This window comes from Schistocerca nitens, chromosome 8 (assembly GCF_023898315.1).
Source record: "Schistocerca nitens isolate TAMUIC-IGC-003100 chromosome 8, iqSchNite1.1, whole genome shotgun sequence".
Taxonomy (NCBI): Eukaryota; Metazoa; Arthropoda; class Insecta; order Orthoptera; family Acrididae; genus Schistocerca; species Schistocerca nitens.
This window is the reverse complement of record NC_064621.1, coordinates 405342688-405361140: the sequence shown is the minus strand read 5'-3', so window position 1 is coordinate 405361140 and position 18453 is coordinate 405342688. Positions and strand designations below refer to the sequence as shown.

Sequence of the window (18453 nt, the reverse complement as noted above, 5' to 3'; positions counted from 1 at the left end):
GAGAGGAATTTCAGGCGGGCCGCATCAAACCAGTCAGAAGACTGATAAAAAGTCTGGGATACAAAATTTAATGGCTAAGTGGCGGAATACGGTGTCTATAGCGAATGAAAACCGGGAAGTTCTTTAGCAAGGGTCAGTCCCTCGCGAGTGTTATCGTAAATATTTTCTGAGTGAGTTTCATTTTGTCAACCTTATAATGGGAATCCTCAAATGAAAAATGTGAAAGGAAAACGGTCCTTGTTACGAAAATAAGACGAAATAGTTATAAGGATCAGCAATAGTGGACTCGTTTAAAGAACTTTCAACCGTGATTATAACATTTCAAGAGGCAGTCACTGAATGAGAAGAATCAACAAAGATATGAGAAAACTAAGTGTAACAGAAGACACAAAACTATATATGTTCAGATATTTGAAAGGGTTTTTCAGGAGATGGCGAAGAAAGAGAACTATTAAGTGGATGGAAGGTAGGAGGGAAGTACTAAGTGAAAGAAGTGAAACAAAGTCGAATGAACGAGTTTTGTTTATTTATATGAACTATGCAGAGGGATAGAGCGTTAGAAATAAAAGCAACTGGAAAGATAAAAGTTAGGTGAAAAATGTATGGAAATCATCACTGTGTTTCTATTTTACGTGCCGACTGCTGTGACCGAGCGGTTCTAGGCGCTTCAGTCCGGAACCGCGCTGCTGCTGCTGCGGTCGCAGGTTTGAATCCTGCCTCGGGCAAGGATGTGTGTGGTGTCCTTAGGGTAGTTAGGTTTAAGTAGTTCTAAGTCTAGGGACTGATGACCTCAGATTTTAAGTCCCATAGTGCTTAGAGCCATTTGAACAATTTGAACCTATTTTATGTGGCCTCGAGATAAGCATAATTAAAAGGTAAAACAGGTGAATCACTTGTTCTTCGGGTTTTCTATGCTTTCTGTCATCTGCGCCATTCTTTGCCAGTAGGTTGCACTGACATGGGCTGGCGCATTAGGAGAAAATAATAAACTGAAGGAGTTATACGTTTATAAATGCTTTTAATCTTCCAATAAATGAGGTATACATCCAACCGGTTCAGGAAGTGTATCATAATAAGCCTTCACCAGGTCTGAATACCACTAGGGGTAGCTTTTTGAGGAGGAATAAACTCTCATAACTAATGTTATGTTAAAATTATGAGCATATGTTGTGAGCCAAAACGCTCAATTCAAGAAGCAGAAGTAATAGATTTCGTCCTCCTTGAAGAACAGCAAGAATATCCACACGTGCAGTTTATTGTAATTTCACGGAGAACTTAATCTAAGATATCTACTATCTGACCTGAGCGTTTTAGCTCACAATGTATGCTTATCATTTTTTCGAAATGTAAGTTGCGTGTCTTTATTCATTCTGAAGAGGATAACCCCAGAGGCACTGAACCCGAGTCAAGTCTTATTACAAAAACCTTTATGCATCCGATTGACTATATACATCGTTTATTGAAAGTTTATTTACAGGTTCTGCCTGCTGCCGTGTTTATAATAGTAAATCCTCTTTGTCGATTTCGTGTGAGCAGTTACAGCAGATAAAACAATTTGGTCGTGCTAATTAAGTATAACCAGTAATTCTTGCAATTTTGGGGGCTTCAAACTGATGGTGTAAGAGAGGCGTGTGTCAGCCTCTTTTGCGGCTGCCAAGTTCCCCTTGGGTGACCTCTCTCCGCCCGACACCGTTACAAGTGTTGCTCAGCGCCCCTGCGTGTAAACGAATCCGCGCGGTCGAGGCCCCTTGGCCGCTCACTGGCAGCGCCTCTTAGCTGCGTGAGCCCAGCACGCGTTGCTAGGAGACAGCACGGCGCCGCCGCCACCGCACGTCAATTAAGTCTGGCGAAGCGCGAACGCAGCAATCCGCTGCCTGCGTTGGATTCCGCGGCACGCACCCATAGGCGCACACTGATAGGTGGAATCTTCATTCCCCCTCTCCCAAATCCGCCGACACACACACATACACACACACACACACACACACACACACACATAATGTCGGAGTCCCTAATGACTTCCACAACCCGTCAAATCTGAAGGAAAGTATTCACCTACTAGTCCGAGATATTTTAATATGCTGAGCATTACAGACTTTCTGCCTTCCTTCACAGCGAAATCTGCAGATACAACTGAAGTGCCCAAAATGCCTTTCTGTCATGTCATGCTTGAACAGCAGGTGATATTCGGACACCCTTAGCTTGTAACACACGATTTCCGAAAATGTAAGGACGGGTTTTTCAAGTCAGTAATACAATCAGGCCTCACCATAGCCGTCCTACGGGGGGGTGTTAAAAAGATACATATTATTATGGCAGTACAAGTAACTTTTATTGAATGCTGCACTACATTTGAGTGCGACACAGATACAAATCATTGTTTTTCGATGTAGTTACCACGTCTCCGCAAACAACCATTGGAACTAATTCACAACGGGCAATCAAATGAAAACGAAACAGATGGAAAATTAAAGTAAATTGTTTGTTATTTAAAAAAATAATCACCATAAATCTTAATACTCGAACATTTAGCCCACTGTGAGACAAGAGACACACTGCCTTCATGGAAAAATGTTTGCCTTTGCCTTTGGATCGTGGGCACCAGCCGTGCACATGTTGGTCTGAAGCAAATTGATGGCCTCGAATGTAGAGGGCCCATATGTTACCAAGGTTGTTTGGAGTACGCTGCAGAAATTTCGCTCGGAAACACTTACTAATTCTCCATACAGTCGCGAACTCTCCCTGTGGCATATCCATGTTTTTGGAGCGCTCAGGACAGACGTAGCCGTCGATTTGCTTTGTGCAAAGAGGTACACACCTGTGTATAATCATGGTTTCTTAGGTAACCGCAAACATTCTTCCTTGAAGGCATTGACCATCACGTCTGACAATGGGATAACTGTGTTAACAGTTATGGCTATCACATTTGAAATAATACACAGTTTATTTATTTTTTTCCATATATGTCTCGTTTTCAGTTCACTGTCGCATTTAAACCCATAAGTTGTCGACCAGCTTCGCGTTCCAGCCTGCGGGTTGCACGCCTTTGCCCCAGAGGCGCTCCTCGTCCAGAGATTATTTGCAAGTATCGTGAGTCACAGCGGCAAATAGAGCCCTACGTTTTCCGTGAATCAGATACCACAGAAACTGGAATTTTCAGACTGGAGACGCGCAGGGTGGCGCGCGCCGTTGCTGTTTTGCCTCCTTTCATGTGATGCAAGGTGTCGAGTGGTCCTACGGTCGAAACAAGCGCTTAATCTGCAGTGTGTGTAGAGCCGGGGTATTCAGACTTTATATATTAATGTGAAATACGTTGGTTAAGTCAAGGGGGATGACTGGAACGTTTTTTCGATTTAAAACTCGTTGTTGTTGAACTTATGAAGCAAGAAGGAATGGAGGAATGAAAATTATAACATCCGGAATAGACTGCAGACCTCGCATTTTAAATGGACTTGAATGCACATTTTTCGTAGGAGGGTACTGCAACGTGAGAAACAGCTTCTTCCTCATTTTATGGGAATTCAGATAACAAGAAAATCGCGGTATGGAAGGGACATTCTCACAAACACAGTCGAGTCCCCTAAGATCACTGTCATTAAACGCGAGGTTTAAAGAATTCATTGTGGCCTAGAAAGCATTTCAAGGATCGTTTCCTGATCGAGGACACTGCCAATCTTACTCCGTCTTCGAGCCCGTTTGCCTTTTCAGTTGTAAGCGCGCCACTCCATGTGTAAATACAACTTACTGACCTTCAAGTTAATTCCTGTTGTAATGACAAATACCTTAACTTTATAGCTACCCAGGACGTCTATATTCCTCTCGTTAGGCACAGTTTACATGGCTCCATATTAACGTGCTACAGCTCTACGATCACCATCTTTGTGTGAAAGACCTTTTGTTCCAATCATGAAACACGAAGTCATGATTACGTGGAAATCTGAGCGAAATTGTCTGCGTCTGTCCATATGCCGACGCTTTGTACAAGGTAAAACTTTTATTACTTTTTCAATGTACCAAATATAAATAATACTGAAAATGTGAAACATAAAGCCAAGTCGTATACAGTGCGACTGTGCTGCCATTTAAATGCGGCACGTTCGCAGTTTCCTCATCTACTCCCTTCTCGTTCTCAAATAGCACGGAGCGGCTATGGAGAAAGTATGAATCGAGGTGAGTGCTGTGACACTCGTGCCAAGGGATAGATCACAAGCCAAATTCTTGGCCACTTATGGTGTGGAGTGTAAATCAGTCCAGAGGTGTTGTGTGAAGTTTTAAGGAATGTTTTTCATATCATGATTTGGGTACACTGTTTCCAGGTAGCATAAGCATGATCAAGTATTAATATATCAACTTCCTCAGCAACCAAGTGTTGTCTTTTCTTGTACATCATTACGATTTATATGCTTCGAACACTCTCTCTTTCGAGATGACAACAGCTGTGTTGTCAGGGCTGCACACACGCATTCCTAGTTTGAACAACATTCAAGCACCATATTATACCTCAACTGGCCCTCTAAATCAGCCAAACTTAACCTAAAAATCTGTAACATCATCCGAAAAGTAGCACTTAACATCCCCACATTCTTATTCGCATAACTGAGGCTTTTATCAACGCCGTAAGCGCTATTACATGGTATTAGCGTGGTGCCTCCGTGGGGTGAAAGTTTTTTGTCCAGTGAGCCTATTATCTAATTCACACTTACCTTAACTCTGCTATGAAGACTTTTTGAAGATCACACCTGGCTTACAGAAAACAAGTTAGTGCTAAGGCTTAGCACCTAATAAGCAATGTAAACTTTGTAACAACATATAAAAATCTTATACACATTGCAATAGCTTATTAGTACGAAACAATGACGAAAATTAATTTGAAATTGGAACTATAACTTTTTCCTGCTGTATTTCAATCGTGCTAGATAAAGGCCTTCTTCATGTAACCTGGTATTTAGATGTACGCCTCAACACATTTATTTCTAGTGTATTTTACCACCACCGATTAGGACCTCGTCTCGTCATTTCTTATTTCTTGGAAACCAGTATCGAACGTCCTTGGTTCTGAATTTCAATACAGGCAGAATGACTTCTACAAGTCCAGTCGGTTCCCCTGTCCCAGTAATAGCGAACATGTTATTCGCTAAGTAATCCTCAGCTTTTGATTGGTTTCTACACCGTTATACAACGATAAGTCTAAACGATAATGGACTCAGAGTTTAAATGTTCCATGTCACTCACATAGTAGTGAAAAACACATCAGGCTATTTTCATCCATCTGGCCACTGCAGTAGAGGGGCGCTGACTTAGCAGGGAAACATCGCTACGTGAACTTAGTCCATAGTCGATGCTCTCAGAACAGTTCTGTGAGTTGAACGCTGTAAGCAAGGCCGTAGGGTCTGAACGGCTGGTACCGTGCGCTTCGCGAAAGGAACTCTGATTGTAGGACGGCTTGCGTGGCCAGCGTTAAGGCCAGAGAACTGTAGCGGTGAACTCTCAATGTGGACTGACTGACGAACGTTTACGCGGCGTACTACAAAGCCGTCATGGGAAAGAATAGCGCCGGCCGGGGTAGCCGAGCGGTTCTAGGCGCTTGAGTCTGGAGCCGCGCGACCGCTACGGTCGCAGGTTCGAATCCTGCCTCGGGCATGGATGTGTGTGATGTCCTTAGGTTAGTTAGGTTTAAGTAGTTCTAAGTTCTAGGGGACTGATGACCTCAGATGTTGAGTCCCATAGTGCTCAAAGCCATTTGAACCATTTTTTTTGGAAAGAATAGCAAGAAATCGTGATAGAGGTAAGTGACTCACAAAGGCGAGCTAGTTCCGACGACAGCAGCGCCGCATACGACGATCATATTTTCCACCAAGTGCCGTAGGGACTGCTAGAGATGTGCTGTGCCCGTGTTCTATTGCAGGTGCCTTGAAAGACGGCAACCCGCGATACCGCACTGTGTGGTTGGCTGCTGCGGCGTAGGATCCACTCGAGGTTACAGCAACTACAAAATTTGCGTTACCCTTTGAAGAGCTTTTGGGTCGCTCATCTTTCTAAATCCTATTGAAATTCTCGCTATCACCTTTCTAGTGTCCAAGCATTTTTGACTATCAGGCTCCTTTCTGTCAGTTGAAGGGATGCATGTTGTCGCATCGATATTTGCTAATACAGTTTCGTCTCAAGTATCAAATAGATGCGGCCACAAAGCACTCATCGGAAAGCTTCGTAATGTTTTACCAATTTCTGCGACTGAAAGCACGTCAGATTGCCATTACTTTCTTTCAGTTGTTTGATCATGGCCAAGAGTCGATTTTCTGTGTACACAAGGCGCTTCAGTGTCTTTGCATCAAACGTCTTTGAGTTAATAGATCACCTCATGCGGAATAACTTTTATTAGAGACTCTGTTGTTTGTCTTAGAAGCTAGGCATCTTTCTGTTGAACTTACCAGCTCTTCGACGACGAGATTTCATCGAATTGGCAGGGTCTACCAATCAGGTGCGCTGCATTTGCGTAGAACCTATCGCAGGAAAGTAATAGATTCACAATAAGAAAATCGTAAGTTTCTCTTAACGAGAGAGAGGTATTTTGGAATCTCAGAGTACCTCCTTTCGTAGGAAGCAGGTGACTAGATTCTAGGCAACACATAATTCCGGAGACCGCCCCCTACGCCCTGTCGCCCCTCAGCGGCGTAATCGATAATAAAAGAGACCTAGCGTACACGAGAAGCACAAGCGAACATCTTACGTCTAACAAAAGTCATTCCTCAAGCCGTGATCTATCACCCCTAGAAGTCTGACGCGAATATAAGGTGGCCCAAAAGCCCGCTACCATTTGAGAATGCACTGATTCATGGAATAATGTAAGCAAAAAGGTAAAAATCGACACACATGCCAGAAATGACATGAGGTTTTATTGAAATCAAAGACGAGTAAGAAAACTGACGAATAGATTGCGCTGGATAGCAACACGAAGTGACGCCGCATGAGAATTGTTTATAAAGTGAGCTTTACTTAGGGAGGGAGTCAGATCATCCCTAGCCTGGGTGGAAGGAACGACCTTTATGGAGGATGCGCTCCGCCCCTTATTGCTATACTTGTGATACATCTCTTGCGCACATCGCTTGACGATGATCGCGTGCTAAGCTGCCAAGTATGTCATGCTGGTCCTCCGAGGTCCCCAGACCTCAAACCACGTGATTATTGGTTTCGGGTTACCTGAAGTTGCAAGACTAATGCGCTTGTCCGATCTCATCAGGGATGCTAAAGAGAACATCCGACGGCTCTTTCTTACCATACCTACTGATATGCTGTACAGTGCCGTTCACAACATTGTCCCTTTATTACAGCTATTGTTGATGAATGCGGGCGACATTGACATTTCTTACAAAGAGCATCCGCTTTGCTAAAAATAAATTATTACGCTAATTATTGCTTTTCTATCACGTGTAGAGCCATCTGGTCGTCATTTTGTGCACTTCTCTTGTTTCAGTAAAACCCCATGTCATTTCAAGCATGTGTGTCAGTTTTTATCTCTCTACCTATATTAATCCATGAAGTATTGAATTTTCAAATGTGAACGGACTTTTTGGTCACTATGTACATTAAATTTAAAATAGCTTGTATAATCTATGTTGGTGCGGGTAAAAAACTTTTGACCGGCCTCCTTTTTTGTTTCTGCTAATCATCGTTACGTGTGTTCATCGTGTTTTGTTTATGATTAGGCTAATCAATCCTTACTCATTCATTCATGCCGCCGCCGGCGGTGATCGCGTGGTTCTAGGCGCTTCAGTCCAAAACCGCGCTGCTACGGTCGCAGGTTCTAATCCTGCCGCGCGCATGGATGTGTGTGATGTCCTGAGGTTAGTTAGGTTTAAGTAGTTCTAAGTTCTAGGGGACTGACGACCTCAGATGTAAAGTCCCATAGTGATCAGAGCTATTTGAACCTTTCATTCTATTTATTCGTACAACTAAACGTTCCTGTCCAATGTGACTAAACCCAACTTGTCTGTGTATTTACTTTGTTTCCGTGGAGTCATTATCTTTAACACCCTTGGACATAAATTGTGGCGGACAAGAACAGTAAAGTTTTAAAGAATTGCAGATAACAACGGTAGGTAAGTGGCGTCTGTCCCAACATAGCCAAGAAATCTACTCTACGTGTAATTGTATTCTGAATTTTCAGCACAAATGATGTTCATACCATTAGGTACGTTTGTTAGCTTGGCATACATTTTACTGTAATGAACCATCCCATTTATAATGGAACAACAGCATCCAAACATGTCTGTTCTGCTGAAAGCAATGGAGATATAATAATAGTGTTTGATCTTTTAATGGCTGTTGCAAAAGTACTGGGACGTACCGAGTTTGATGTGCGGGAATTAGAGAGAGCCGTCTACAAATAGTGCAGTGCGACCGGTCACAGTCCATCGCACGGCAGAGAATCAAATAAATCGTTGAGTATAAATTGCTCGAGAGTGTGTGTCATTCGAGAGTTCTTTTTCGTCAGACAGGGCAGGAAAAAGGGTACTAACGGATTGTTTCGAGGAGCGAAAATATAACGCGCGGTGAGGCCACAGAGCGAACGAGTGGAGGGGAGGAATCCTGATTTAGGGCGCGTGCTGTGTTCGGACGCTTCGGCGTGATGGATGGCCCGCGGGCCTTGGGGGCTTGCGTTTGATCGCGCGCCGCCAGGTGGCTGTGTTTTGTCTGCGGCGGCTGCTGGCAAAGGAAGGCGCGTCCCGCGCAACGGCGCGTCGCTGTTTGAGCGAGCTTTTTGTTATGCAAAAGCCGAGATGGGCGTCACGCTTCGGCGCCGCCAAGCCACAACTGCGCAAACTAAATATGCAAAAAGCTCGGTTGTAAGCCGGGATCAAGAGCGCGTCACCTCGAAATATTTCAAGTACATGAAACGGAGCAAATAACATCTCCAGTATCTGTGTTCCCGGGTGCTGCGCGCGACCGGAATCCGAGCACTCTGTCACAAGCACTGTTACGTTCTTTCCTTTTTATAGCGGCGCCAGAGGCTACCCCATTCTCTCGTACACATTATATAAGCAAAGGTACGCACACAATGAACGAGCGTGGTGTCCCACCTCACAGTCGTGTAATTACAGATATCTATTATGTATATGGTGATGATATTTACTTTTTTATAAAAGCAGTATGCTGGATGTTTTCCACATCACTTGTTCGAAGCATGGGTGCAGGATGGAGCAAATTTGCTTTCAAACTTGGGATTTTTGCCAGTGTCTTTCTTATAGATTAAACTTTACGTTTATTTTATTTTATTTTATTTGCAGAGCTCTGATAATGGAGCTTTCAATCTTCCAAATTGGTGTGTTAATAAATTCATAAAAATTATACTGTGCAGATGTTTTCTTTCTCTTCAAAATCAGTGTTTCGGATGCCGTCCCACAGTAATCAACCAGTATGCATCAAGCCCTTTTGGCTACTCATACTCACATGTGTTAGTTGTTATCAATATTGGTACTCCTTTCCCTGCGTGGGACATCAAAATTCGAACCGAAACTATTTTCAGACTCAGTTTAATAACATACAGTTTCACGGTTTAAGCATCCACAGCTTAGATACATAATAAAATATGTTTTTTTAAGAATGTATTAAAAACTTCTAAAAATCTTTTTGTAGCCGCGTTAGCTCTTAGCTGTATAATGAGTATGAATGATTCGAATTCTGTGTTGTCCAAATTTTCCGTACTGCTATCATTGCAGCTATTGACTTGATGATTTAAGAGATGGAAAGAAGATCGTAGTTTTTCTCTCTCTCTCACTCCTAGCCCTCAAGTGTCCCTTCACCTGTGTTGTAAGTCATGACAGAGAAATAGTGTGCGTGTGTCAGTCGGCTTAATGGAAACAGCGCATAATGACTGGTCGGTGTTGACACAGGACGGAGAGTCAGAAACAAGATGTCGTGTGTGCACTTGCCCATGATCGCAGCATGAATGATGTTGCGTGATCTGGAGGTATATCAATGCAGACTGCCCAACATTCTCAGTGCGGCATACTCTGCTTAAGGTGACAAATCTGTCTGCGGTATGTTTATTTGTCAACTCAGCAGCCGATGTTAGTTTTCCACGTTTTACAGTGTATCATACCTTTCTTAGTGCATCGCACTAAATCTCAAATTTGTGATAACATCCATCACGACACCTATTGGTCGTAATCTCTGCCTGTAAACAGCATGCAAAAAGTATTTTTTGTACTAAAACCGATCTGGCCAACGCGCTTACCAACCGAAACTAAGGAAGCTTGATCTTCGTGTGTGGTGTAAACAATAAAGAAGATTTTATATAACTTTACGTGATTTTAAGTACTTGGTAAAGTGGAATGGATGATGCAGGTGGTTGCCCATGCATGTACGTATTTTATCGCAGTGTGAACCTCATCGCCACCGACAAACCTTCAGAGGTTGTTCAGGGATACGTTCTGAGGATATTGGTATCAGGGACCAATGTTCTCCGGCGGCTCGTTGTAGAGTAATAATGCAATTGTGGTTTATTCGGTTTGTTACCGCAATAGCCCTTGCTTCAGGGAAAATACCTCCACAGCGGTGAAGAAGACTGTAATAGGCAATACCCACGTTATTCGCAACATACACTCCTGGAAATTGAAATAAGAACACCGTGAATTCATTGTCCCAGGAAGGGGAAACTTTATTGACACATTCCTGGGGTCAGATACATCACATGATCACACTGACAGAACCACAGGCACATAGACACAGGCAACAGAGCATGCACAATGTCGGCACTAGTACAGTGTATATCCACCTTTCGCAGCAATGCAGGCTGCTATTCTCCCATGGAGACGCTCGTAGAGATGCTGGATGTAGTCCTGTGGAACGGCTTGCCATGCCATTTCCACCTGGCGCCTCAGTTGGACCAGCGTTCGTGCTGGACGTGCAGACCGCGTGAGACGACGCTTCATCCAGTCCCAAACATGCTCAATGGGGAACAGATCCGGAGATCTTGCTGGCCAGGGTAGTTGACTTACACCTTCTAGAGCACGTTGGGTGGCACGGGATACATGCGGACGTGCATTGTCCTGTTGGAACAGCAAGTTCCCTTGCCGGTCTAGGAATGGTAGAACGATGGGTTCGATGACGGTTTGGATGTACCGTGCACTATTCAGTGTCCCCTCGACGGTCACCAGTGGTGTACGGCCAGTGTAGGAGATCGCTCCCCACACCATGATGCCGGGTGTTGGCCCTGTGTGCCTCGGTCGTATGCAGTCCTGATTGTGGCGCTCACCTGCACGGCGCCAAACACGCATACGACCATCATTGGCACCAAGGCAGAAGCGACTCTCATCGCTGAAGACGACACGTCTCCATTCGTCTCTCCATTCACGCCTGTCGCGACACCACTGGAGGCGGGCTGCACGATGTTGGGGCGTGAGCGGAAGACGGCCTAACGGTGTGCGGGACCGTAGCCCAGCTTCATGGAGACGGTTGCGAATGGTCCACGCCGATACCCCAGGAGCAACAGTGTCCCTAATTTACTGGGAAGTGGCGGTGCGGTCCCCTACGGCACTGCGTAGGATCCTACGGTCTTGGCGTGCATCCGTGCGTCGCTGCGGTCCGGTCCCAGGTCGACGGGCACGTGCACCTTCCGCCGACCACTGGCGACAACATCGATGTACTGTGGAGACCTCACGCCCCACGTGTTGAGCAATTCGGCGGTACGTCCACCCGGCCTCCCGCATGCACACTATACGCCCTCGCTCAAAGTCCGTCAACTGCACATACGGTTCACGTCCACGCTGTCGCGGCATGCTACCAGTGTTAAAGACTGCGATGGAGCTCCGTATGCCACGGCAAACTGGCTGACACTGACGGCGGCGGTGCACAAATGCTGCGCAGCTAGCGCCATTCGACGGCCAACACCGCGGTTACTGGTGTGTCCGCTGTGCCGTGCGTGTGATCATTGCTTGTACAGCCCTCTCGCAGTGTCCGGAGCAAGTATGGTGGGTCTGACACACCGGTGTCAATGTGTTCTTTTTTCCATTTCCGGGAGTGTATAACATGCAGTAATGCAACACTCACGCAGATGCAGAGTTACTGCAGTGTGGCTTCGTCGTTGCGGGAACAGATCAACACAGCATCGTTGTGCCACTCTACCAATGCATGAAGTGAACTCATATGTTAGCTGCATATCGTCCAGCCGTTCATCAGTCAACCTACCAATACTGCTGTGTATTACTGTTAACGTACGATGGTCAAAATAAATGTTGCCTATTATTTTATTGTGAATACTGGACATAGTAAGAAATTAATCTGAATATAATGAATATAAACAATTTCACTTAATAAACACAAACAGTTATAACAAAACAAAAATAATGAATATAAATACTTCTACTTAATGAACACAAAAAATTAAAACAGTTAGAGAGATAATATTCCACTGCTAACACTACAGTTTCGTCTCACTGTCATCTTGCAAATCACACTGTTTATGAACCAGTGGTCCCCCTCGTAACTGGTGACACTTTAAGAATGTGAGTAAGGAGACTCCTTATCAAACTGGCTACAGAACCCACTGAGCCACTGTCGCATTCCTGCAAAGCGGCCTCTGTGATTCGCTGTAAGGCCTATATTGGGATAGGGCGATTGAAAACCACTCATTCTAGCATGGCCCATGCGTTCTCAATGCAACTGAGATCTGGAGAATATGGAGGCCGTTCTGTTTGACTGATTCTGTGCTCAACCAGGAAGGTGCTCAGATGATAATGACGATGGGGCATCGGCATGAACCCTGCTCCTATACATTCACCAGATGGAGCCACAATGCGTTCATGCATCCTCCCAGGTATTCGTACAAACGGTGCCCTGCGACCACACATGATTCCACCCCAGTAGATTACTGGACAGCCTTATGTGTGGCAGTCTACGGACAATTAGGTCCTAAACGGTTTCCACATTGCCTCCATCAGTATTGTCCGGATGGAGACTGATACAGGTTTCGTCAGTAATAATAGTTGCGTCCAACTGTTTCCTAGTCCTCAAACAGTGGTTTCGTGCCCATATGACGAGAGAACCTCTCGGAATCCGATTTAGGAGCGGCCTTGAGAGGTCTTCCGACACGTAATCTCTGTTCGTGGGGCCTATTTCGTAACGTTTGTGTTGAGGCCTGCACTCTAATAGTTCTTTGGAACTGCCGCCTAGACGTGTAGCATTATGTTGAGGTTTCTGTGTGCTGTAGTACGTAGATATCCTTCCTGAACACCTGCTGTTTTTAGACATTACTTTGATTCACGGTGACAATCGCTGCGGCATCCATCAGTCTAATTCCTTGCTCCATTAGAGTAATTATATGGAGCTTCTGATAATACTGAAACGGCACAACTCTCGTAATGCCACACAGCACAAGGACTGCAATATTTACAGAGGTCACAGGTGCCATAGATTGCACATACCGCCCCCACGGTCCAAACGTGGACTGTGTCAGCTAGAATTACACTACAAAGAAATCAGTGTATTGATATGATAACGCGCTTCTGGATTGCAACATTCAGTATTAAAGTTCCGGCAGTATGCAACATTTGTTTTTACTTACTGTGCAACAAACAATGCCGGAAAGATGAGCTCGAGACATAATGGAGCTGTACTGAATGCAGGCTTGAGGTCGAAGGGTAAAGCAGACATTACTCATGTCAACAGCAAGTTTGTTTACAAGCCAGACACACAGCGCATGCTATCGACTTTTATACTGTTTTGCAGATATTTCAGTGCATTGCAGATACGAAACTATCAGGTGTAAGAAAGAAAAATAAATACAATAACTCCGCAACGAGCTGCCGGTGACGGTGGGTCTCCCATACCAAAACACTCAGAAGGTACCCTTGAGCAACCTCTGAAAGTTTGAGGAGATATGATAGAATCTGCGTACTGAAATCGATCATGCACTTTGTATGAATAAGTGGCAGTGAAGTGCAGCCTTAAATAGTTTGCAGTGTTTCACATCATTGACTTGTTTTTATTTTACAATATTTTGGCCAAGATCGTTAGATGTGAAGTAGTTCATTTCATGACCCGTGTGTTTAGTAACTAGCTGTCATGCTCAGTTTCTCAGATATCCCAGAGATATAATTACACATCCGTCTCGTTGGCTTTCTGAGAACCTGCTCCAGTTATGGTAATACAGCTCCGCACTAGTTTGCCAAATATATTAAATTTGCTATTGATATTATATTTAGCAAGTTTTATATATTTGGCAAACTAGTGTGAAGCTGTATTACTATAACTGGAGCATGTTCTCAGTATGTGGACGAGACTGATGTGTAATTATATTTCTGGGGGTATAAGAACCTGAGGAAGAGAGCTGGTCATTGTCGGAACTGGTCGTGAAATAAACTATTTCACATCAAGTTATCTTGGCTTTTGACGTTATAAATTATGTTAGATCGCCCCGAAACCATGAGTAAATTAGATGATTTGTTTTTGTAGATCCTCCCTATAGAAGTGAATGCAGGACTGAGGTTTATCAGGGAGACGTAGGGAAAAAGGTACCAACAGCCGCAACTCTTCCTAAAAGTTTTATTATCGAAGTAACCAGTTTAACCGTTTGAACAGCTTCATTCGCTTGAAGATGAAGCTAGTGACGCGTCGAAACTGGTTGCTTAATTAGCAGAATTTTTAGAAGAGTTATTGGTATGTAGTGCTTTGCTTTGCACACATATCTTCCGAGTGACCTGCACTTCACCTGCTCTGCCTGGTTGTTGCAGGAGGAGGTGATGCGGCGGTGAGGATGCGGCGGCGAGCGGTGGCGCGTCCGGCGCTGCTGCTGGCGCTGCTGCCGCTGGCGCTGGCGGCCGACGGCGACTGGTCGGCGTGCGCGCCGCCCTGCAAGTGCAAGTGGTTCTCGGGCCGCAAGACGGCCGAGTGCAGCAACGGCAGCCTGTCCGCCGTGCCGCAGGGCCTCAGCCCCGAGATCCAGACGCTCGACCTGTCGGGCAACGCCATCGCCGCGCTGCCCGCAGACGCCTTCCGGCGAGCGCACCTCGTCAACCTGCACAAGCTGTTCGTGCGCGACTGCGGCGTGGCGCAGCTGCACCGCGACGCCTTCCGCGGGCTCGAGATCCTCATCGAGCTGGACCTGTCGCGCAACCGCATCCGCGACCTCGCGCCGGGCACCTTCCGCGACAACGTGCGCCTGCGCGTCGTCAGCGCCAACCACAACCCCATCCGCCGACTCGCCGACCACGTCTTCGTCGACCTGCCGCATCTGCAGACGGTCGAGCTGAGCCACTGCCAGCTGACGCACCTGGGGCAGCGCCCCTTCTCCGCCGTGCCCAACCTGCAGACGCTGCGCCTCGACTCGAACCGGTTGACGAGCCTGCGGCCGGAGCCGCTGCTGCCGCTCGACCGCCTCAAGAGCCTAGTGCTGCACAACAACCCGTGGCGCTGCGACTGCGGCCTGGCGGCGCTGCACGCGTGGACGCGCGAGCGCAACCTCTACACGCCGCCCACCGCCTGCAGCGAGCCGGAGGCGCTGCGCGGCCGCCTCTGGAGCGACCTGTCGCCCGATCAGCTGGCGTGCGCCCCACGCGTCGTCTACCCCAGCGCCGGCGCTCGGCTCGAGGCGGCGGCCACCGGTGACGTCACGCTGAGGTGCCGCGCCGAGGGCGAGCCGCCACCGGCCGTCCACTGGGTCTACAACTCCCGCGTCGTCTCCAACGACACGCGACGACCCGGCGGCGGCTCCGACGGCCGCGGCTACACCCTGCGCGCCGGAGGTGGCTGGCTCAACCTCACGGTGCACGACCTGCACCACGCGGACCGCGGCGAGTACACCTGCGTCGCGAAGAGCTCCGGAGGGCTGGACGAGCGCGCGGTGACGCTCGTCGTCGTGGCGGCGTACGCCGGCGGCGCCCTGGCCGGCATCAGCACCACGCTCGCCTGGATACTCCTCCTCGGCGTCGGCTCGGTGCTCATCCTCTGCATCATCGTTGCGATCTTCTGCTGGTTCTGCCGCACCGACGTCGCCACCGGGGACGTTCCCACTAAGAAGAACGGCCGCGAGAACCCCGGCGGCAACGGCAAGCAGGTCGCCAAAGAGGCGGTCGCCACCGCGGAACAGGAGAAGACGCTCATAAAGAAGGTGAACCCGGTTCAGAAGCCGCCTCGCAACGTGGAAGCTGCGGCAGCCATCGTCTCGGCGAGCAGTGACACATCAGATGCCAAAACGGCCCTGCTGGATACCTCTTCCGTCAAGCAGGCGCCCAGCGTCGCGGGCAGCGAGTGCACGCAGGTCAGCTCGACGTCTTCGGGCTGCAACAGCGACAGCACGGTCCTTCAGAACAGCGCGAATGAGGGCGTCGTGCAGACCGCCACCAGGAAGATATACCCTCCGGACCTACTCTCCTTTCCTTCGCGCACCAGCCAAATTGTACCGAACGCCAATATCCCTTTCAGGACTTTTAAGAACGCGCAGTTGACCTCGCCTCAGAACGTGGCGTCGTCGCCGCTGACCAGTCCCCTCTCACACCAAGCACCACACCTATTTGATACCCTTCCCCACTCACTTTCGCAATCCAGTCTTTCCACAGCACTGTTGAACAAGGCAAACAGTGGTGCTGGCGGACAGCGAACTGGTTTCGTCACCCTCCCCAGAAACCCTCATCTCGTCCACAGGAACAGCATAACGGAAGGCTCCCTGGCTTCTCACTGCCTCAGCATGAAGCCCGGAGACGCGTTCTCCACAGGTTCGCCGCTGGTCGGCAACGCGGCCCTCTCCCTCAACAGAAACTTGCGCAGCGGGACGATGCCGACCATTGTGAAATGTCTCCCCCTCTCGCCGACGACAAAACGACTCTTCCTCCCTCTGCACCATTCTTCCAATTCCCCCATCGAGGAACTTCCCCCCAGCGCATTCTACCCAGAGAGGAAGCCCACCCTCGTTCGCAGGCATTCGACGAAGAGCAACATGTCGTCTCCCCTCCTGAGCCCCGACCTAGTCCAGATAAATTCCTTCCACGAAGGGCCTAACCAGACGTCGCCACTGAGGATAAACGAAGGCTTGACCTCACCACTGAGAATAAACGAAAACTTCGTGAGACACGCTCCCGACGGGGCCAGCGTCAGGGGTCACGAGGAATTTGTGAAATCCCCTAGTGTCTTGGACACGTTGTCTCCGTCTTTCTCCAGGGATAACGGCGGTCGCAGTTCCAGAAAATACAAACTACCTGCAGCGCAGCATTTCCAGTCGAATATCATCAGTGCAGATCCACTTTCCAGGACACTTTACCATTACGACAATGAAGACGGTACTGCTGTTTAGCCGCAGAAAATATCCTCATTCCTTCTCCTATAACATTTTTTTATATATGTGATCCGAATATTTTGTTAAATGTGCATCGTACGTGTGCAATGAAGTAGTGGTGCTACGTGGACCAAGACTTTGTAACTAGCTCGTTAAAACAGGGTAACGAATCGATTACAGAGGAATGTGAATGTGTGCGGGTGTTGTAACAATTTTTTATCAGTGCCTTCCAACATAATTTTTCAAGAAAGTACGATGTTAAATTGTGGAAAAAAAATTCCGAATGTTTTCTTAAATGGCTTCCTTCTAATGTGTCTGATAACCCAACCTTTTTGTATGAAGCTTTATCTACAAAGTGAAATCTGTTGGTACAGTGGTATGGACTGAGAAATGGCTACGGTCAATAACTTTCATTCCTAAAAAATGTGTTTGTACTGATGTATAATGGCCTGACTGTGAACTGTTAGATACTTGTAAATTGTATATTACGGAAATGTGAAAAGTGTATTTCATATTCTTTGTTGATTATGATGTATTTAGTTTATAAAACAATAAAAGATTAAGTTATTCTTCCTAACTTGGTTTGCAAAACTGCGAAGAGTATATTTCACACGACCCACAACGATTTGTATATCTCCATGTAATAGTTGGCTGGTGTTTTATCACACCTTGTTCATTCGACAAATGGCTTTGTTCACAAAAGCCATTTAAAAACAACGGAGCTTTGATATATTGACTCTACAATATACCAGGCGCTTTCTCGTAATCGTTATTAACTAATCACTTCCTATAGTAATGCTTCTATTTAACAGCATGGCCCAATTATGTATAGTCCTGATCATGAACTTGATAATAAGTTATTTTTGTTGCTTTAAGGCTACAGGCATACACGACTCCATTTGTTACAGTCAAGACAGTTAAACAAGGAATTAATATCGTCTGCTTTACGAGAAATCGTCTAGATAATAACATGTACTTGCATTTTAATTCTAAGCTTCGTTATTCTGCATCTGTGTGAAACCAACAGTACAGTATATTGTCTCCATGATTCACAAACAACAATTGAACATTTAGTTGTATGCGTAGACGAGAAGTAAAGACAGGTAGATACACTACCACAACACTCTGGATATTTCACTATTTTAGTACATTACACGTTTTACGATGTAATTATTTCACGAACAAAG

At 46.5% G+C, this 18453-nt stretch overlaps 1 protein-coding gene across 1 annotated transcript in view; it reads left to right on the top strand.

Annotated features, from left to right (window-relative positions):
- LOC126199587 (uncharacterized) overlaps positions 1 to 17284 on the top strand; it is a 69349-nt gene extending 52065 nt beyond the window's left edge. Inside the window, exon 2 of the mRNA XM_049936512.1 lies at positions 14730 to 17284. Within this exon, the coding sequence (XP_049792469.1) occupies positions 14730 to 17284 (2555 nt within the window). The remainder of the gene's footprint in view (positions 1 to 14729) is intronic.
- The last annotated feature ends 1169 nt before the right edge of the window (positions 17285 to 18453 follow it).